The 22,480-nt window shown below is 43.7% G+C and overlaps 3 protein-coding genes across 3 annotated transcripts; 1 reads left to right on the top strand and 2 right to left on the bottom strand.

Moving 5' to 3' along the window:
* The first annotated feature begins 3,603 nt into the window (after nt 1–3,603).
* On the top strand, nt 3,604–8,028 carry LOC128429183 (high-affinity choline transporter 1-like). The gene is made up of 11 exons (XM_053415464.1): nt 3,604–3,609; nt 4,853–5,012; nt 5,114–5,227; nt 5,369–5,524; nt 5,737–5,885; nt 6,166–6,309; nt 6,407–6,560; nt 6,715–6,932; nt 7,106–7,128; nt 7,643–7,781; nt 8,017–8,028. Exons 1-11 carry the CDS (start codon nt 3,604–3,606, stop codon nt 8,026–8,028), a joined length of 1,275 nt encoding a protein of 424 aa, XP_053271439.1.
* A 1,125-nt stretch (nt 8,029–9,153) lies between these two features.
* On the bottom strand, nt 9,154–15,210 carry si:dkey-14d8.1 (zinc finger protein 135). Its single transcript, XM_053414853.1, has 7 exons — nt 15,025–15,210; nt 13,506–13,714; nt 12,924–13,013; nt 12,734–12,826; nt 12,317–12,427; nt 11,780–11,903; nt 9,154–11,635 (listed from the first exon to the last, which is right to left on the bottom strand). The coding sequence occupies exons 1-7, from the start codon at nt 15,047–15,049 to the stop codon at nt 9,942–9,944; spliced, it is 2,346 nt and encodes a 781-aa protein (XP_053270828.1). The 5' UTR covers nt 15,050–15,210; the 3' UTR covers nt 9,154–9,941.
* A 685-nt stretch (nt 15,211–15,895) lies between these two features.
* Nucleotides 15,896–22,189, bottom strand: LOC128429092 (uncharacterized). The gene is made up of 7 exons (XM_053415379.1): nt 21,980–22,189; nt 20,456–20,563; nt 20,290–20,346; nt 20,027–20,185; nt 19,759–19,921; nt 19,284–19,384; nt 15,896–18,227 (listed from the first exon to the last, which is right to left on the bottom strand). Exons 1-7 carry the CDS (start codon nt 21,989–21,991, stop codon nt 18,063–18,065), a joined length of 765 nt encoding a protein of 254 aa, XP_053271354.1. The 5' UTR covers nt 21,992–22,189; the 3' UTR covers nt 15,896–18,062.
* Nucleotides 22,190–22,480: the final 291 nt, after the last annotated feature.

Below are 22,480 nucleotides of genomic sequence, written 5' to 3'. Positions count from 1 at the left end.
CAGGGTGACCAGCTCTACCTGTGTCTGGAAAACAACTCCTCAGGCTCTCACATGTCAAGTGGTCAACCTGAGAAGAACATGGATACATTATAATGTCTGAAAAATAAAGAAAATGTTTTCCTCTGTCCTGAACCTAGAGTTGAGAACTTTTTGGATGTGTGTTTCTTTTAAAACCTTTTGAAAATTATTATAATTATGAAGTATGAATTTATACATTAAAAAATACATGATAAACTTACCAAATTCTAACAGTGGTCCCAAATGTCCACATATAAAACAGAGGGAGAACGACTCCTCAAATATATCACAACAACCTGTAATAATTGATCATTTAGTGTACATGATCACACCATTAAGGATCAACACATAAGCACTCTCATCTTTATTTACAGCTCAGAAAGTTTACTGGTGCTATGGCAACAGTAGATGTTAGCAGCTCTTAGCTAGCTTAGCTAAATCATCTGAACAATAATAACCCATAATATCACATTTCGGCATATTAAAACAAAATCAAAAACGTTTTCTACTTTGTTTTGGACATGTCTAAAAAATGTAGTCTAGCCAGCCCCAGGCCAGCGTTACTTACCATGTCTGCCTCCACTCGCTCATCATTGTCGAGTCCTCCTCGCTCGTCTCCCGGTGCACCTGCTGCTGCTGGGCTGGTGAACCCGGCACCAAACAGGTCCGTCAGTTTGGCACATGTAGCAGCCTCCACCTCCAGAGACTTCAGCTTTTTTCCCCGATGCTTCTCAGCGCCACCCGGGCGTTTTCACTCTTATTATCCATTTTAAGTTTCTGTCTCGGCAGCAGCCCGTCCCGCGACTCTCCCCGCCAATGCCGTGAGGTCCCGCCCCACCCTGGTTTGTGTTGTGATTGACAGCACTGTCAGGGCTCTCTGAGCCTGTCAGCCCATGATTGATTGACAATGACAAACAATAGACCAATAATATGTGTCGATGCTGGCAACACACTGCCAGCCCTCTGTAGCCAATTGGCCGGCCCAATTGGAGGGAATTTAGAGAGGAAGAAGAGAAAAAAAAAAAAAAAAAAACAACATAGCGGACCAGACCGGCCCACATTGGGTCAACGGCCCACCGGGACGATGCCCGGTATGCCAGATGGCCAGTCCACCCCTGGTAAAAAGGTACTGTTTTAAATTATCCTTGTGGTATTTTGACCAAAATATGTTACAGACATTTCATTAAGATCCCAAGGAACCATTTCAACTTGCGGTAAAATGGGCATAATATGTCTCTGTTAAATAAAGTTATGATGAATAAATCTGATTCAATTTGTGCTCATTAAAAGATAAGAGGGATGAAGGGCTGACATTTTTTTAAATAGTGCTTTTTAAATAATGATTTAATTATTTTTCTGGCACAAAAGGGTGAATGAATAACAACAAAAAGAAAATAAACAAATATCGGTATCGGCTATCGGCCAGATTGTTATTTTAAATATCGGTATCGGCCAAGAATTTCCATATCGGTGCATCCCTAATCAAAAGCAACATCAGGTGGGGACTGGGTTTGTGAGAGAATCCAGTGAAACCAGCTCTTTATGTGAGACCCATCTTACAGTGGATAACAAACTGGTAGAGTGTCTGTGTCCTCCTCCGCTTTCCAAATCAAACACCTGGTCTTTTCCCTTCTCAGTCCACCAACTGGAGCCCACATGTTTTGCTCGGATTTTCTTTTCCCCATCCGCCTCAGTGCCTCGGCTGCAGGGATCAACTCCTCGGGTTAAATTGTCTCCTGCTCTTATCCGCGCTCCCGAGACTGGCAGCCGAGGGCGCCTCTGGGATTTGAGAGATCCTGCACCCCGCTTTTAAAGCACTCATTCATAGGGGCAGCGTTTAAGCCACTCAGTGACTTCCCCTGGACATCCGCAATCTACAGCTCAGCCTAATACTTTGGTTAATCCCTCCATTATGATAAGGACGACACAGGGAAGACAGACACCGAGTGGCGGAAGGAAAGGGGGAGGAGGAGGTGGAAGTGAAAGCGGAAAAAGCGAGGGCTCGACCTGACGTGTTAGCAGCTGCTCCGACTGTCTTTGATAGTGATGGTGTAATGGTTGACCCCGGTGGGAAACAGAGAGAGGGCAACATGGGGTGGGGGTGGGGGTTTGGTTTGACACACGAGTTTGACTCCCTTCAGTGAATAATTGGCTTCAGTGTTTTTTCTACACAGCAGCAAGAAGGCGGGAGATATAAAGGTTAATGGAAAAGCAGGGCCGTGCACAGGTTTTTTTGGGGAGGGGGGCAGGGGCTCAAGTGAAAAAAGGGCACCCTACTTTTCTTTAATTATAAACAATGAAGATCTGATGCTGCCTTTAATTAAAAAGAGTTTCTACTGTACCACAGCAGACTCAGGACGGGGTCCAGGATGTCGGGACCGTTTGAAGAGCTGCTGCAACAACTGCCCCAAGAATATCATTTCTTTCTTGATAATTGAATTTGGTCTCATATGTATGCAAACTGTCCAAACTTTTGCGTATTTGATTAATTAATTTTTCTTCGACAGGAGTTTAGTCACCTGTTCTTCAAGTTGCTTACATCATGTTCCTTTAAAGACCAAAATAACTTATTCTGATTGGTTTAAAGGGAAACCTCGGGAAAATCGACCTTGGTCCAAAAATAACAAAAGCTGCGATACCTCTCACCGAAGTTCTGTCGCTGATGTGAAAACTTCCATTGACTGGGTACAGGTCTCGAAGAACATTTATGACGTGTGATTTAATGGGATGTGAAAAGCGTATCTATTTCGCTAAGACCTTTAGAGCCTCGGTTCCCAAACTGGGGTACATGTACCCCAAGGGGTACGCGAAGTGGTTCAGGGGGTACGTGGGGAGAACATTTTATCTGCGTTTTCAAAGTGAAAAAGCCCATTACATTCTCAAACTGAGCTATAAATAATCGCGCAATATTAAATAGTCTGAATAGCCAACTCGCATTGCCAAAAATACCCATATTCAGCTAAATAATTACACTGCCAAAAAAAGTTACAGGTAGGTTAGTGACCGTTAGTCAAAACTAGGGATGGGCATAATTAATCGACAATCGATTAATTGATCCTTAAGAATTTCGTAGATGACATTATTTTGTCATCTACGATTATTATAAGTCCTGAAATCCCTGACAATTTCAAAGTTTCAAGTGTTATAGGCTGTATACGTGCGTCGGGGGGGGGGGGGGGGTACGTAGCTGGAGATTGAATGTCTGAAGGGGTACGAGACTGTAAAAAGTTTGGGAACCACTGCTTTAGAGAGACGACTAAGTATGAGAGACAAGGGAGGGAGAGATAAAAAGGCGATATCCACATTATTAAACCATCAGGTTCAACTTCCCTCTGCTTTCACCGATTTGATTCTAATGGCCAGTTTAGACAGCCAGACTGCCAAGGATCCTGAAAATGAGCCAATACTATCTATGCTAGGGCACGAAGAAGTGGGCCTGAATTTAGAAAAAAAGAAGAAGAAGAGTGTGAGTAGGAGTGTACGCGAGTCTGTGAGTGTGTGAGGGGGGATGTTAAGTGAGAGTGGGAGGACTAGAGTTTGGCTTGAGTTTGACCCCTTTCAAGGAGTCTTTTCTTACACAGAGACATGAAGGTTTGAGAAAGATGACGGCAACAGTCTGAGACAAAAGAGGAGATGAGGAAAAAAAACACAACTACACCAAGAGGGAGAGAGAGAGTGAGTGAGAGCGAGAGAAATAAAGATACAGCAGAGAAAATACAATCCTGTGTTTGAGAGCTGACTTGTTTGATGCTAAGCAGACAACTGGAGTCTGGCCTGCATCCATTCAATAGGGATTTAATAGTCCATACTTATATAACAAATGCACGCTTCCCCCCCCCCCCCCCCCCCACACACACACACATGCAGACACACACACAGAACCGTAGCTGCTTTCACACATGCACTAATCTCCATGTGAGAACGGCAGTTGCTGCAGACATTGTTTTGGAACTCTGTAAAAACAAAGAAGTCAAAAGGAAAGGTAGTCTTAACTTGACTTGGTTTCTCTCTCTTTCTTTTTCTCTCTCAAACTCACACACACTCACTCACTCACAACAGACATAACACACCTCAGCGAGTAAAGGCCGAATTATACTCGTGTTGCACGGACGCACGCATGCACGCAAGACACGCAACACGCCCCTTTCGTCCCCTCTGCGGGCTTGCGTGCGTCCGCCAATTTTTCTAACTCGCAGCCCGCAAGGCTTGTGATTGGTCTGCTTACTACATCCCGTCCGGAGTCTAGTTTCCGGTTTCATGCCCCACAATACGCAGAAATCACGGAAGATTTAGAAGAACGAATATGGACCAAATAGAAGAGCACTTGGCAGAAGATATCCGAAAGTATGACCACTTGTATAACCCGTCACTGACTGGCCGATTTGTCCGCCAGAAATAGGCTATGAGGAGCCGGAGTGGCGATGTAAATAAACAGGCGACGAAGAAGAAGACGTCTCTTCTTTGTGTGTTTTGTCTTTGAAAAAAAACGTTACTCCGCCTAGGGTTCTGGCGGTGACTTGCGTTGCAACACGCGCAGCAAGTTAGAGAAGTATAAACCAAAACGAGTCCGTCGATGCAGCTGCGTGGCCTTCCGCGGTTGCAGTCGCAGGACTATAATTCGGACTTTATTTAGAGCACTTTGTTGTTTGGCCTTCTTGACGAAATTGTACTTTCTTGGTTCTTGTTGTTCTTGGTTTGTACCCTCGTGGTTGAATGCACTTATTGTAAGTCGCTTGTGATAGAAGTGTCAGCTAAATGAAATGTAATCTGAGTTTCTTATGAAAGTCGCCACATGTAAAGTGTGTTTTATTGTTGGAGCCCATTCCGACAGTAGCCGGAGATAGCCCTGTTTTACATGTTTATACTGGGCGTCGGCATCTGGGCATCCAGGAAGTCCAAACGCGAGGAGAGGAAATGCATGGGCAACCGCAGCGAAGTGGCGATGGTCGGAGGGCGGAACCTCAACATCTGGGTCAGCATCTTCACCATGTCAGGTGAAATAACAAGCGTGGCCATATTCACATCATAGCCAAACAGGACATTAGTGCTGGTGTAATTCTTTCTCATAGGCTGTATGTATTCTTCTGTTCTGCAGCTACTTGGGTGGGGGGAGGCTATATTCTGGGTAATGCTGAGGTGGTCTACGATCCAACCAAGGGGCTGGTGTGGGCATTGGGGCCCCTTGCTTTCGCTGTAAACATGACTATAGGTGAGTGAGGTCTGAATGACAGAAATTAAATTGTGTTTGTCCATCGTCTTGAGTAACTGTTGTAAAAGTAAGGTGCTTGAGGACGGACCAAGATAAACAAAAGGTTTAAAGTTCAAACATGTCTGTTTTGCGTGACTTCAGGTGGACTGTTCTTTGTCAAACCTATTCGCTCAAAGAATTATGTCACCCTCATGGACCCTTTTCAAGAGCAATATGGCAACACGGTGGCGGCTGTTCTCTTCATCCCCGCCCTCCTGGCAGATCTGTTCTGGATTGCATGTATTCTCGGTGCACTGGGTAAGCCGGACACAGCAGCTTCATGGATGCATGTCTAACAAATTCATTACGTGGAAAACAAAAGGATGAAGTGAAAAGTATGATGCGGTGCTGCTGTACATTGATCTTTGGGGCTGAGATACTGTCCTCATGCTTTTTAACAGTGAAAATTTCTTTTGAATTATGTATTATTCTCAATCTGTGCCTCACTCGGAGTGTGTTTGCGTTTACAGGAGGAACAGTGAGCGTGGTGCTGGATATCTCCTCGACTCTGGCTATAAGCATCTCTGCTAGCGTTGCCATCATATACACGTTGATGGGGGGACTGTACTCTGTGGCCTATACTGATGTCGTCCAACTTGGCTTGATGTTCTTTGGTTTGGTATAAATACGTTTTACATCAAATATGGTTTCATTGTATTAGGTTGGTCTATTAACACTGATGGATGTTCAAGTGTAAATACTAGTTTTTTATTCATAGTCATTGTGAATATGTTAACATGCTGACATGTGGACCGAGTTCTTCTTTCACGGGCTTCCAGAAAACCTCCATTACGCTCACCTCAAAGTACAGTTGTGCCAAAGTATAGCCAACATAACCCAATCAATCCGAGTAGTATTTTTATCCCGAGTATCTATAAGTTTTTTTCTGGTTATCTCAGTGGCTCTGTGTCCCTTTCGTCCTGACGAACGCCTCCTCGGCCAACTTCACCATTGCTGCCGTCACCAAACTCCACCAGGAGCCGTGGGTCGGCAAACTGCAGCTGGAAGAGTCGGGTCGATGGGTCGATGACTTCCTGCTGATGGTAAAGGACACCGGATGGCGTCATTAGGCATTTCTTTGTTTCACCAACATTGACTCTGTTGCAGTCACCCTAACTGAGTAAATGTCCTCATCCTAAGGCCATTGGAGGGATCTGCTACCAGGCTTTCTACCAGAGAGTCCTGTCCATGGCCACTGATGCCCAAGCCAAGGTCACCTGCTATGCAGCAGCAGTAATATGCCCACTTCTTGGCGTCCCATCAATCCTCATTGGGGCAGCGGCAGCATCTACCAGTACTTAGTCTTAACCATCTTATCATTGCTTTGACTTTCTTTAGTAAATAAATAGTGCACCTCCCTTGGTATTCCATAATTGGCAGTTGTACTATTCCACACAAATCAAACATACAATACATATGTTCGTTTTTATCTACTTAATATGTGTCAGATTGGAACCAGACCAGTTATGGTTCACCCAGCCCATATGAAGAGGGCCAAGCTGGGATGATCTTGCCGATTGCACTTCAGTATCTTTGCCCTTTCTACGTCTCACTGGACGGTATCGGAGCGCTTGCTGCATCTGTGATGTCATCCGTCGACTCCGCCCTTCTGTCTGCCGCCTCCCTCATTGGTCGGAATATCTTCAAGAACATCATCTACAAACGGGTGAGGCTATTTGACAGATGCCAGTTCTTTCCACAGACTCTGAGGACTCTCTCTCTGAGGAGTCTATCTGCGCACGTTCGACCTCAGATCTTCTGTCGACAGATCAATGTCAAAACAATTTAATTGATAAAAGTATCTTGATGGCTCATATGTGGGTCTTTCCATTGTTTCAGGCATCAGAGCAAATGATAAATATGTGTGCTTTCAATTGTAGTTGTCAACAGAGGCAGGAAAGACAAATTAGAAAGTTGTATGTCTCATCTGAGTCAATAAAAAGCTAAAAAACGGAATAAACCAAAAGAAATGCATCTCATCAGTGAGACTCCAACAGAATGAAGCCCTGTCTGGAGCAGATAAACTGAAATAATGATAACGTGTTGAATCGGAACATTTAATAACACATCTGTGGAAATTGCACTGAGGATTATCTTGAGAAATCTGCCTGGACTCAAATCCGAGGGTAACAGACGGAGGCAGAGAGAAAAGAATAAAGAAAAATATCAAAGCGCTTCTGTCAAGTGCTCATGGAGGCGAAACAACGTGGGGCCCGCCCAGAGTGAGAGAGGGGAGGAGGTGGTGGCCCCCGGGACAAGTGAGGTGGAGACGCACAGAGGACGTCCTCAGTGCTCTCCGAGGGTTAAAAGAGGAATGCTGCCTAATTTGGACTTTGAAGATGTTACCTTTGAACTCAGGACCTTCTGTCTCTTAAGGGGGTCAACGGAGGAGCTGGTCCCACAACGAAAGGACAACGGGGCACCAGCTCAGCGTCTGCCCCACGCAGATGAAACCGTGCAGGGAGGGACGAATGTGGACAAAAAGAGAAAAGGTCTCGAATCAGTGACCGATCAAGTTTGTTCAGGTCATTCCGGCCATTTGTGAAAGTTAAAGTGGAAGTGAATACTGTTTCTCCAGCCCCGTGTGCACAAACAACTCAAAGACGTAACAAGATGCAGACTTACCTGTAGATCCCAGGTGGAGTTGAGTGAGACATCCTGAGGCAGCTCCAGGTGAGGCTGGATGTTCAGCCATGCTCTCACAAGCTGAAACTGGCAATTAAGCCGTTTCTTTGTATAAATTTTAACAGGTTCTGATCTAAAATAACAAGACTTCTGGTTATGAGTAAAAAGCACCTTACATAAATATAATAACAAGGGACAAATGGAAGGAATGTAATCAAACCCTCTTCCACTTGCTGAGTCTCAGGAGCTCACCAAGCTGCTCCACCTTTAAGTAATGATCCAAGTTACAGGTGTGGAGCAGGCACACACACAAACACACAAAGACACACATACACAAACACACACACACACAGCCTGCAGAAAAAAGTAAATGTACCAAAAATGTAAAAAAAATTGGCAAATTGTATCTGTTCCCCACCCAGGGGGGCCACTCCACCTCAAATTTGTAAAAACAATAATTCAACCTATTTGTTTGTGACACTTTTCAACTTTTTTCAAATCATTCTTTCCTCCCGATGTGTGCGCTCTTTCAGAGGGATGTTTATTTTTTTGTTTCACGGTCCTGTCTATGAGGACATGAGGGTTGTTCTTTTCAGTAAAATGTCCTCTTTTTGTGCCAATTTATTTTTGTTCTGATGATTGTGAAAGACTTGAGTTGTGCTTCAGTGAGGGAAGTTCTGTTGTGGCAGATTTTATTTTTTTGCGAGGATCTGAATTTGTTTGAGGAACAATCAATGAAACTTTCTCGTGTGATTTGCTTATTTTATTCCTCATTCCTAATATTATTTACTGTGAGACACTGGTTTTAAAATACTATGTATTACACTTTAAAATGTTATTTAATTAACAATACACTTTTCACTTATTCTTTTGAATTATATCTTGGAGCAAGCTGGCCCAAGTCTTTGCGTTGGGATCCATAAAACCTCATCTCATCTTAATATGTCACATTCACAGAGGAACTTTATTCTAGCTCCCTGGGATCAATATGAATCGACCATGGGAGGTAAACTCAATTGAGTTGAAATCTGTGATAACTGGCAGGTCACAGAGACCATTGCCATGAAGACCTTTAAATATAATATTTATTTATTAATGACATATTGGCAAGATTTTTTTTTTTAAATAGTTTTACATTTAAATACAGGACTTTTTAGTATTTTTACTCAACTGAACATAAGCCCATGTTATTCCCAGTTCAGGGCTCGCGATGGACGCTTTGGTCCAGAGTTTTCCCAATTTAACAAACCAGTAAGACGATGCCTTTTTACAAAGAGTATTTATTTTTCTGTAAAACATCAAAAACAAAAGATGCTGATACAAGAAGGCTGCTCACAATAGCTCAAGTAAAGGAAAGATGAAGCTTCACGGCACACTTTACACAACGTCAAATGATTCTCGTGCTCCACTCTTGTCTTAATTCAACACAACTGCTTATATACCGCTGGATAAAAAGATGCTCACAAACACAAATCAACCTATTTTCAGTCTAACACAAAAGCATAAGCAGTTGTAACGATTACATTTCATGGTTAAATATAAAAGTACGTGGCTTTGAGGCCCAAGGATACTGTAACAAAGTTGAATGTTTCCCAGTGACCACATTTCCTTACACAGCAGACAAATGATCGACAGTGACATGCATTGAATTCCTTGAATTACCCTTTTTTTTTTTTAAATGCCTCTAGAAAAGTTTGACGCTTGAAGAAAAACTAAAGATTTCTTTCCCTCTCATCTTAATAAACAACAATTCTCTAAAATAGATCAGAAAATGATCAAAATACTCTATTTCTACGTTATTGTTCTGAAAATGTGACAATTTGAGGATCTCATTATATGAAGATTTGCTCTGTTATACATTAAAACACTGGAGACAATTAGTAGAGACTCGGAGGGTTTAGTTTAAATTCCATGATAAAAAGAAGATATCACCACATCAGTCAAAATGTGTTTCATGGTCTCCACCACAGTGACAATCACGTGGTTGAGAGATTAACTTGCGCAGCAGCCGTCTGGGCGTTTTAGCTTTGCCACTGATCGGAGCCGTAGTTTAATAATCATCACTGGCCTCGTCCTCCTCGTCGTACTTCCTCTTCAGGGAGTGCTTCTTGTGCTTGGCCCGGTGCCTCCGCTTGCCGGCGAAGTCCGGGTTGGCCTCCCTCGTGTGCAGCTGCTCGTGCTTCTTCAGGAGGCCGGGGACGGAGAATCCCTTCCCGCACGTGTCGCACGTCCAGGGCTTCTTGCACGTGTGAGTCCTTTTGTGGACGTTCAGGTGGGACGCCAGCTTGTAGGTCTTCCCGCACACGTCGCAGCTGAAGGGTCGCTCGTTGCTGTGCAGGCGGATGTGAACCTTCAGGTTCCCCACCTGGGTGAAGCTCTTGTCGCATATGGAGCAGCGGTAGGGCCTCTCTCTGGTGTGGATCCTCATGTGCACCCTCAGGCAGTACTTGCTGGAGAACTTCTTTTGGCAGATCGGGCACGGGATCTTGGCCTTGGGCACGTGGTCCTGCTGGTGCCTCTTCAGGTCGGACAAATAGACGAAGGTCTTGCCGCACTGGGAGCAGAGGTACTGGCGGTCGCCGATGTGGTAGCCCATGTGCCTCTTCAGCAAGCTGGGAACCAGGAACCTCTTGCCGCAGCGCTCGCACATGTGCGGGCGGTCTCTGGTGTGCCAGCGCTCGTGGTTCGTCAGCTTGAAGGACGTCGGGAAGTTCTTGTTGCAGTGCTTGCAGGGGAACGTCACCTGGCTGGTGTGGCACTCCATGTGTCTTTTGAAGTAGGTGGACTGCGTGAAGCCCTTGTTGCAGATGTTGCAGTAGAAGGGCTTTTGTCCGTTGTGGGCCAGGATGTGCTTCGTCAGGCTCTGCAGCTTCGTGTAGCACTTGCCACACTGGCCGCAGGCGTAGGGCCGCGCCGTGCTGTGGGTCTTCAGGTGGTTGTTGAGGAACGCCTGTGTTCGGAAGCTCTTGTGGCACGCCGTGCACAGGAAGGGCTTCTCTCCAGTATGAATGCGCTCGTGGTCCATCAGCTTGGACTGGTAAGGGAAGCTCTTGTCGCACACGGCGCAAGTAAATCTGTCAGACGACGGCCTGATCTGCTTTTTCCTCGGTCGTATGCCGTATCCTCCACCCAGACTGGCTGGAGGAAGCGGAGGCAGCGCTGGAAGCGAGAGCGAGTTAGTGGCGATCTGCGACACCCACTGATGCAGCGTGACTCTGTGAGTCTGGGGCTTCGGGCCATCTCTCGCTGCTGCACTGCCTGTGTTCTGTGCTGAGGAGGGGGTTTTAATCGGAACTACCTTGAAAGGGATCGTTTTCAACGGCAGCTGTTGTGGCTCTGGTCTCTCTGATGCTGCTGCTGCTCCGTCCTCTGCTGTGCTCTGTTCGGTCGTGGGAGTCTCTTCCTGTGTGGAAATCTTCTCCTGCGCCAGATTCTCCCTCTGAGCTGCTTTTGTGACACTTTCCTTCGCAGCGCTGCCCCTGGTGGTGATCTCACTGCGTCGCCCTCTTAGCTGGGGTCTAGCAGCGGGGGTTCCTGGGCTCTCCGGGTCCTCTGACATCACTCCCAGGTCTTCGGTGTCACTGAGGGAGGCTGGGCTTGTGTCCATGAGGATGACCTGTAATGGTTTCGGTGATTCTGCTGGTGGAGGTGGAGGTGGTGTTGGCGGTGGCGGTGGCTCCACTGGTTTGGGCCGAAAGGCGAGTGAGGAGAGCACGCAGTCGCCCACTGATGAAGAGATGGTAGCTGCGCAAAAATAAAACATCTTCGTGAATTTCTTTTTATCTGTTTAACAGTTCAAATACACATCTCGTCTACCTTGTGGTAAAATATGTCACGTCTTGTTTCCTGTATTTCATCCCATCTTAATACAAACCACCTGAAGTTTACCTTTAACACTGAGGAGTCCTTTGGCCTGCTGGTGTAGGAGGAGCGTCTTCAGGTCCTTGGTGTCGGGGATGATTCCTCCACACGCCTCCAGGATGCTGGGATCAGATGAGATCATGGTGCCGAGCTGAAGTCGAGAGGCAAGAACAGACTCTTAGGTTCGATCACACGATTCTGTTTCCACTGTCGGACATCCAGTGTCTTTGTTTCAAATGAATGAACATGGTGTCTTTGCAGTTATTTTATGCTAACTTGTGTCCAATATACAAGAATGAAACCCTGAATCCAGCTTCTGGAAAGATGTAAAATTTCTGCAATTAAATTCATTGCATATCAAATATATTTAGCTTGCATCAAAAAGGTGGAGTTAAGAAATGTAAAGCAAAGTCTGCAAGTAATTTATAATGATTGTTCATGGACCTTTAATCCAGATGATGTGAATAAGAGGGATTAAAGTGAGACTGTTCCTGTCTGTGGGAAGTAACTTTAACAGCATCAGAGTAACTGTTGTTAAAATCCAGTGACAGTATCTGTGCCTACCTGGGTCAGATTGGGAACAGGGAGGAGCTGCTCCAGCTTGCACACCAGGCCTGCGGTCAGAGCCTGCAGCGCCGTGTCAAACTTTGTGCCGTACTGAACAGGAAACACTTCCTGCAGGGAGGGAACAAAGTGTCAGCAGCGATTGTGAGGTTGAAATCATGAACGCTGAACACGCAGAACAAAAGGAGAAATAAATCCATGTAACATGTCATTATCCACATGCAAAGTGTTTTAATGCAGCTGAACTCTTGGTGCGTCTGTCATTTATTTGCATGTTTTTCTACTTCCCTTGACAGAGAATGGACAGAGTGTGATATCTGAGCAGATGCGTGCTGTGCAGTGATGCTGGTTGTTTGAGTTCAGCCACACAGCTTCTGTCACCACATCTAAAAGGAACAGATGCCTGGATGTGGGTACCTGAAAGAAGCGCTTCCTTTCAGCAGGGCTTTTCAGCAGACTCTGGACCAGCACCAGGAAGTTGGTTTGACATTTCTCCACTTCGGTCTCCTTCTGCAACACAGTTCAGATTTGATTCTAGTTTCAATCCGTCATAAAACTGGTACAACCGTTCAGGTATCTCTTGAATACGTGGTTTCTGCAGTCTTACCCCCGAAGAAGAGACCTTCAGCTTGTTGATAAGAACTTGAATGGCTCGGGTATCCGGCGGACCCTCTTGGTGAAGCAAGTCCAAAATGATCTGCAGCCCAAGAGGATAAACTGATTATTGCCAAACGTAGAGATCACACAGCGTTGTTTTAAGGTTTTTCAAAATAATAAATTCCTCCTAATCCCCCCAAAAAACAATCAATTTAAGAGAGATGGGGTAAGAGACCATTTCAAAGACTCTCTCAGCGCTCGACACGAGTTGTTTGTAAAACCAAACACATGGAGTTCATAAACATCAGTGAGGTGTCAATAGCATTAAGAAAAAAAAAAGAAACAAATCAGGAATGTGATTTTAGAAGCCTGGAGGGCGCGGACCATCAAAGGCTGAGAGGAATGGGGGGGGGGATACAAGGTTAAGTAAACTGTCTGAGGAATGGCGCGCCAGGACCAGGCGGCAGCCAGACTATACGACTCTGCCTGCACAAAATTACTGATCCTAGGTCCTGATCTCCGCCCATCCAGGCGCACTGTGTCGTTCATGTGCACATAAAACACATGGTTTGGTCGCGGGCCGGGCGCTCACCCTCGCTCTCAACCCCAGGATGAGCTGGGCGGTCTGCTTGAAGCCCATCAGCTCGGGGACCGTCTGCGTCACCATGGTCACAAACTCCTCCACCTTGCCGTACTGCTTCACGTTCCGCTGGCGGATCACCTGCCACAGGTACGAGTAGGTCAGCTGCAGGGGGGAGGCCATCAGGCGGAGGGAGGTGAGGGGCAGGGCACCTCCAGCCCCTGTCAAGGTAAAAACAATCAATCATTTAGAAGTTGGGAAATCCCTTCTCCTAACCAACCGATACAGTCCTTACGAATTACCTGTTTAAACTGGGGCATGTACATTTTTTAAATATTGAGGCTTTTTATATTGTGATTCCCACTTTTATATATCTCGTCTTATAATAACTCAGACTTTGAGTGTATGTTTTTGGTCTTCCTAGTCTACTTGCATGAACTAATGCACATTCAATGATTTCCTGTCATTTTTTTCTGCCACTTTTCAAGCCCCTGGAGGATTTGTAGACAATTCTCCTTCAAGATCCCTCGGAAGGTATGTAAGAAATTACGTGGAATGTGGAAAGATATAAAAACAAAAGTATAAACCATCTGTCTGAGTCTTTTAAATCAAGGACCCCTTAACTGACACATATTAAACAAGGCAAGATTTTTGGTTCTATATGTTTCATTACAGGACGTGTGTGGAAATCAGGACCTGAACAGCTATAGGTTCCATTGGTGTGTTACTCTAAATTATAGTGAATAGGATTTAATAGGATTCAATTTGATTTTTGATGGGGCCCCCCTGGACCCCTCAAAAGGACCTTTAACAGTAAAATAGCATTCTGTATAAAAACAAAACAGTCTTCTTAAATATATAATAGATATTTTATAGATTTACTGATCTTTTATCAAATCAGCAACACTTTTATTGTTTTACACACTGTACTTTATATTGACTGTATATGTGTTTACAGTCCAGGCTCATTCACACAGACAGTAACTCTTCCCTCTATCAGCGTTGTGATGATGGTGTTGATGTGTTCGACGCAAACTCCCATCAGCAGCTTTTGTTGTGTAGGTGGAACAACGGGTTGCTGTAGGGGGCGCTGCTGCGCTGCACGTCACTGTTCGATCCCCTGCAAAGGGTTTTGAAAGTGTGCACGTTGAGTGTGCGCGTGCAGTCGTCTAGAGAATGAGCGCCAATCTGCAGCAGAGCTCGAGTCAAACTCTCAAACACCCGCAGAAGCACAGTGCTCGGCTGCATGTGGAGTCCGAGAAGCTCCTGATACACGATGCAGCCGCGGGTCGGTGCATCCGGAAGCACCAGGATTTCAGTCGAAATCAAAGCTAAAGCTAGCTCGCTAACTACCACACGCACTTAGCCCGGATATAACCGCACAGACTCGGTTGTATTCTCGCAGATCAGCGGCTCAGAGCCAGCGGAGGTGTCTCATTCACCGATGATCGCACATGTTGCATCTTATTTTCTCCTCCGCTCTCCCGGCGGCGGCTGCCATTAGCCTGCTAGCATTAGCTTAGCAACTTACCTGCTGTATCGGAGCGTTTCTCCATCGCGTGAGCAGGAAGTGGCGCTAACACATGTCAACCAGCCCGCGGAACCGGGGACGTTCACCGTGAAGTCGCTCACACCGAATTATAACGTTAAAAAGGATTTAACCGTCTTTCTTCGCTACGTCAAGCCAGGAAGAATAATGGCGGCCGCTGGACAGCGGCTTTCCAAAACAAAAGTCCAAAAACTTCCGGCGGATGTAGCTGTATAAAATAAAAGCACCGTATTTTTTAAGTTTGAGTTGAGGGAACATACGTTGTAATGCATGTAATATCATCACATAGTATAACATGTGATATTTAAGTATTTACCATTTAGTCAAATGTTTAATAATTATATGTTGCCTTGTTGAATGGTTTTGTTTTATTTACTGACGTCTACATCCTTCCTATTTTTAATAAGACTAATAGTGTAATAAAGTCAAATGTCCAATCACATCAATAGAGTTCAACATTCAAACCATCAACACAGCTTTATTACTACACATTTTATTGATGTCAGTATTGGCATTAATGTCATATGTTTAATCTATTTCACTGTATATATTCTGTTTGCATTGGATACATGATATTTCCCTTGCTTTTGTATTGCATGTTTACTTATTAATTACTTAACTAAGTCCCCTCTTTTCTGCTAACAAGCAGTACACTTTCCTGTTGTGAGGCCAATAAAGGAATCTTATCTTGTGTTATGTTGTCGTATTAGTGTAATCCAGTGGTTTTCATGCCGGGGGGTTTGGATGAGCTGATGAAAATATAAAGTAACACCAAGTTGCTTAATTAATATGTTCAAAAATTAGAAAAAAAAGTTTGCGTGATGCTGTTGACCTTTACTTTGTATCATTTAAAAAAAATGAATTGCTTCCACAATAATTATTAATGAGTGATAGGAAACTGTGGGGTCTGGTGGTTTGAGAGCAACTGGTTTGATCTATAAATCAAAGATCTCTATTTGTGAAAATGTGTCTCTCTTTTTTTATCCCGTCTAAGGACAAAAACCTCACAATGCAATGCATGAACATGCAAGTTTTGGTTTGTCCTATGATCTCAATAACAAAACCCAGATACTTCACTCCACACGTCTTTCAGAATTTGAACTTTTTGCTGCTGCTCTTTTCAATAACATACTCATAATTAGAAATATATATACAAACAGATTCAGACTTTTTGTAATGCAAAATTTCTCCAAATAACATGACATTTCTACATATATTTATATATATATATATATCTTTATATTATTGACAAATACATATATAACACTGACAAAGTAGTTTTGCTCATAGGCCATCAGCAGGGAGTAGACAAAATAATGTCAACATTTCATTAAAAAGAGGAATTTGACCGAAGCGATAATTAGTTATAAGCTGTTACAAATCTAAATGCTAATTAGCCATAGCACAAACAACAATGAAAACTTTTTCTTGTGAGTTTTCACAATAATAGGAAATATTAAAGTGTATGTAAAAGTCACAGAAATCAGGATAAAGTGAAGAGCAAGGAGTCAGAAGTTGAAATATGTGACAGATATAAAGACGGGGTGGGGGGGTCGATGAATGCGTGTATTGGCATTTACGACATAACCCACAATTGTAGAAATATTTGCCCTGACATATTTTACTTCACAGTAATACTGCATTTTCCCTGAGCGTTCACAGTATTCTGTCTACCTCCTCTGCATTATTACTGAAGATGTTAATCACAATCCTTTAGTATCGTGTAACAAAATAAGTTAAACATTTCACAAATGCACATTTTCACAAAATTTACAATAATGAAAATCACACAGGTTGGTCACTGAGCAGATGAGAAACATCAGTAGAACTCGTAGAACTTTGTCCGCAGCAGGAAAACAGTGGAATGAAGGGAAATCTCTCCGTGTTTCATTGATTGTGTTTAGGAAGTAAATCACTCGAGCACAGAAAATTGTTATTGAAATACTAACCATCCTCTGCAGATGAGGCCACATAGCCTGCGGTCTGGAGGGATTCTTCGCCTGTTGATTCATAGGGGATCTGCCGACATCAGTCGTGTTTGGAACTGGCATTTCCTCCTGCCTACGGCCAGTTCTTTTGTGGCGAGAACAAGCGCTCCTTATGCTCGTCGCTGAGCTCATCCCATCCACCCATCTATCTATCCCTATCTCCCTCACTCTCTCTCATCCCGCCCGGCCCGTCTCCCGCTCCCCACTCCCTCTGTCGTGTACAGTACGAGCGTGATCACACTCATGCTCCCATGACTGAACGGGGATTGACTCAGTGAATGAGGAATTAAAAACTCCAACACACCCCGCTGAGGCCGAGCAGCAGCTATAGATCACTGGGCAACAGCTTCGAGATACAATGACGGGATTGAAAAGGGCCCCTGGCGATGGCTATCTGCCATCTGGTCAGATCTTTGACACACAAAGTGGGACGCTTGTTGAGCTGCTCTCGCGCTTGTGACAGATCACAGATCACAGAAGTATAAGACGAGCAGCTGCTGCAATTGGGTTGTTTTACTAAAGACTGGTTTGGTAGGAATGTGCCTCTTTGCCTGTTCCCCTGATGCAGCTCTGCAGGACCAGGAAACAGGAGCAGGATGCGGCCGACAAGTTGATGACAGGTGTATCATCTCGGAATGAAATGTCCTCAAAAATAGTGTCATATCATTTTGATCTCTGATGCTGATTGCAGCTTGAACCCGGTGATCCCTCTGAGTGGCACCAGGGCAGAGTGACAGGGAAAGTAAAATATATCAACGTGATCTGCTCTAGTGAAGCCAGATACACAGGCGAGACGATACACTTCACTTGGCAGATAACCTGTCGTGTGCTCGGTTGGGTGTTAGAAATGCCTGAGGGACGTTTGCCCTCCCTCCTTCGCAGCAGGTGAGTTTCTATCATGGCCGCTCTCTCAAGTGAGTGGGAGCAGGAGGAGGAGTGTCAGACCACACTCGTTCCCATCCAGCAGGCTCCTGCCAAAGAACAGGACGACCTGCAGAGAGTTTTTTTCCTTCTCTTCTTAATTCCCGTGCTTCATCCACTCTCATGCTCGGGCATCGCCTCCCCCGCTGGCTGAGTGTCGGCCGCGTGGGTGAGTGTTTGAAGGGGGATGGAGACAGACACACTGGGGACCGTGTCAGAAGATGGCGTCGGGTTGTTTTCGGTGTTGCACATCGGTAAGCGCCTTCGAGAGTTGACCTAAAAATTAAAAAAAAAATAGAAAAATAGAAAATGACTGTTCTATCCTGCTTTGTATGACGGACACATGACATTATAAATCTCCAAAGCGAACATCCTCACATTAGGTAATAACTGCGCCTCAGAGTACTGCTGAATATTTGATGAGCAGTTATTAACTTTACAGATTTGACTTCCTGGAAGGGCTGACTGAAACAAAGGCTCATTATCATGCAGGTTTTATAAGACTGACCCACAGAGACCGCGAGAGGCACAAGAGTCAATGTGGTCGATGCTGCAATAAGAACAAGCTTTCAGTGGAGGCTTCTCATAATGTATAACGTGAGAAAAGCAAGCAAGCCACTTTAGTTTAGGGTGTATACAGTTTATGGGATATACCCAGAGGGGCAGCTTCTCTGAATAAATAATAATAAAATGGAACCCGAGAACATTTTTCATCCTATAGAAGCGGCGGAACCATAAAACACTTGCTGACAAGTGTTGATAATAAAAATAAAAGTAAATGCTTATCGTTCTATAGAAACTATTATTTCCTCTGGGTTTGACATCACTGACCTTTCATACATACATTCAGTTGTTAGTTTGAATAATGAGATGATTGTGTCACAGATGCAGTGATCGCAGTAAAACTGTAACTGTAATCTTGTTATGGTAATAATTTTCTAACATTGTCCGCTTCTTCTATGAGTATGACGACTCTTTTATGTCCTGGGAGATCTTTCAGTTTTATGTCCGTCAGTTGTTATAATCGTCACTGACACGCCCACTCTCCCTGCTGTTTTCTCACATGGGCTAACTCGGACATTTTTACTTGCAGAAAAAGTTTATCATAAATATCAGAATCTTGGACATTTGCATTCTGACATGCAGACCTTCTGGAAAAAGTTTTGGAAAATGTTTGGATGTGTGTGAAATCAGTTTAGTCGTTTAAAATAAAATATATGAAACAATACTGGGTTAAATTTATCATGATGATGGTGATTCTCATTGAACGTTGAACAAACCAAGTGGTAACACAGTATTAAAAGGTGAAAATGTGACGGTTCATGTATTTACCTGCCACACTATGAGAACCACGCAGGCTATGAAGGGGATGAGAGCCAGGAGCACGGGCGTTCTCTTGGACCAGCCGTATTTACGTGCGTCTTCCTTCCCCCCTGGGAAAAGAAAATATTTTTTTTTAAATTTAACTGAATACATAGTTACACCTGAGAAATCTTACAGTAGGAAGTCAGAACACACTTGATGTTTATCTGAACCAGTGAGGAGGATTCCGGTTGGACCAGTTTAGACGTTTTTTTTTATTCACATCACTTCCCTCTTCAGGTGTTGATTGGCATAAAAAGGCTTTGCCAAGTACATGAAACTTCTGTTTTTAGATCATATCGTTATTCTATATATCCAAAGTATATGGTTTTAATTCGGTGACCCCTAAAAAATAAATAAATATCTTCTCTCGGCTACTGAGCAGCTTTAATTTTTGAGGCATCAATTGAAAATCAGAAATCCCCAATGCAAATGAATGGTGTACCTGGTGGGTGCTGTGGATTGAGGCACGGTGGCGGCGGCTTGCACGAGAAGCCGGACGTCCCCTGAGCCGCGGCCTGTAAAATGTCTTTGATGTAGTCGAAGTAAAGCCCAGACATCAAGCTCCCTTCCCTGTAGTGACACTGGAAGACCTGCATGGTGGTTTCCTGGTGGGAATCAGACCACAGGAGATCTCAGACACAACTCATTTACGGAATTAAATGTGCAAAATATGACAAACTCGTGTCTGAATCGAGTTGCAGACGACTCACCAGCTCCTCGTGGTCGAAGGTGAAGCGGAAACTCTTCAGCATGGCGATGAAGACGATGATGTTTTCCTTGTTGGAGGAGATGGCCCCGAACATGCCGGCCAGCTTCCGAAGACTTTGCTCTAGAGGATAGATGTTTAACACCACCCAGCACGTGCCAGCCTGGACACAGAGGAATGAACAGATATTGATATGAGTCAGATATTAAAGTGTCATCTCCATTTAACAGGTTCACAACGATTCTGCTGTCAGAGCTTCATACCTACCACTTCCTTGGGAATGTAACTAACAGGAATTTCATAATCGGACGGGATATTCTGCTTCTACAGTGGAAAACATGACAGAGAAAGATTTTCTTTACAATCTAATATCAGCAACATAGATCATGTGAGAGCCATGCATACTGTGGTGTCTATAACTCTGTGAGCTCACCAGTAACGCCAGCTTGCTCACATCATCGGTTATCGGCGTCCCGAATTTTCCAGAGCAGAGATTCAAACTGGTGAACAGACTCAAGAGGAGACAAGGTGCTTTCAAGATCTGCAGGAGGTGAAGCATTGAGAACATCACACAGTGTTTTTATATATGAGATAAAGTCCACTGTAGTTATTATACTGTAACAATGACCATAGGCAATGTTTTTTTTTCTGAGGACTCTCACTGACACCCACAGTGCCTTGCTCATGTGAACGACTGTAGGGTTAGTCACCCTGATGAAGGCCAGTGTGCTGCAAGAATTTTTTTTTTTTCCATGCATTAGCTACAGTAATAAAGGCTTTTAAATGTCTTTTGATGATCTTAGTGTATTTATTGTGTTGATAAGGAAAAGGATGAAAGTCCTGGTGGGGGGGATATCGCAAAATTAAACCCTAGGAGTAGATGTATGTGTGCATCATAAGAATCAGTTAAATCATGATATTTAGCCAATAATCACTAAGAAGCAGTTGATACCAAACTGCAGAATACTCGCACAGTGTATGCAGTAATGTATAATATATTTCTCTTCTTCATAATACAGCATATAAATCACAGTATTGAGCAAAGAAATCTTTCTTCCCATTGGTTTGATGTTACGTTTCCCAAGGGCTCAGTATCCGATTACCTCCATTAGTATCTCAGCAAATCTCAAACAGAGCTGCATTGATTAGTTAATAAATCAATAAGTCAAACAAGACTAAATTTATCTGCTCCTATTCTGATAATAAATTAATCATTCTGGTCATTTTCTGAGCTAAAATATAAAATATCTTCTGGTTCCAGCTTCTCACGTGTGAATATTTGTTGTTTTTTGCCAAATTTGACGACAGTTAACTGAAAATCTTTAAGTATTGAACCATCAATTAGACAAAACGAGCAATTTTAAGACATAACCCTAGGCAGTGACACATTGTTAGTGTAATTGTTGTTAATAGGAGCCTTAATCCAAAATATAAACTATTTCCAAATAATACTATATAATAATTAGTAACTAAGAATGTTTTAGTGACAAGTGAAGAGACTCTTCAAAGATAATAAACCAACAACTACACAATGAGCAAGTTTCCCTTGAGCATCCATTTCCTTCTCATGAGATATCATCTCCCGGCAGAATGAAGTGAACTTGCAGTTGGATTCCTGGGAGGGAAACACATGCTGATCTTCCTTATTCAATATAATCGAGCAGCAGGATGTGAAGCAGTTACCACAGACCTCGGATCTCATTGAATACCAGCAGCAATGTTACTCACTAAGGGTGTGTTCTTCATTTCGACACCTTTAATAGATAATGAACTCCACTATAAATACTACAGGAATGTTATTTTAAGGTAAGAGTATATAAATATCTGTGTACTTTTCATTTAATAGTAAGTATACTACATTATATATCAAACAGCACATGAGAAGAAATTTGTAAATTAGAAAAATTCAAAAAGTAAACCATCTCTATAAACACAAACAGTAAATTCTGTTACTTACTTTCTTCCTCATATGGAGCAAAAAAAAGTGTGGTTGCTCAAATCCAGTGGATGAAAGTCAGTGTTTCTCTTTCAAAGACAGAGCTCATCTCTCCCGCTATGTGTGTGTATGTGTGTTAGAGAGAGAGAGAGAGAGAGAGAGTGTGTGTGTATAGTGTCCCAGCGAGTAGTGAAACTTGCGGATGGGCTGGCAGTGTGCTTTCACTCCAGACACATCGCTGCAGTCTTCTGACGCGGCGGAGAGAGAGGCCGCCTACAGGCTGAGTCACTGTGTCACAGGCTGACGCTGTCTGAGAGCTTTTTTTCCCCTTCTCCAGAACTCCCACGTATCAATTCGCTCGTCAGGAGAAAGTGGGCACTCGGCCTCTCGAGGGGAGTATTTCACAATATGCCGAGGTTATTCTGCAAGCTGGTGTTCGGAAAGTGGCAAATAACACAATCTCTTGTGGAGGATTTGAGCTCAAACTTCATTGTCGCTATTTATATTTCATCATTTCCTATT

This window comes from Pleuronectes platessa, chromosome 22 (genome assembly GCF_947347685.1).
Source record: "Pleuronectes platessa chromosome 22, fPlePla1.1, whole genome shotgun sequence".
Classification (NCBI taxonomy): domain Eukaryota; kingdom Metazoa; phylum Chordata; class Actinopteri; order Pleuronectiformes; family Pleuronectidae; genus Pleuronectes; species Pleuronectes platessa.
The sequence above is the reverse complement of the archived record's forward strand: the minus strand, read 5'-3'. Positions and strand labels throughout refer to the sequence as shown.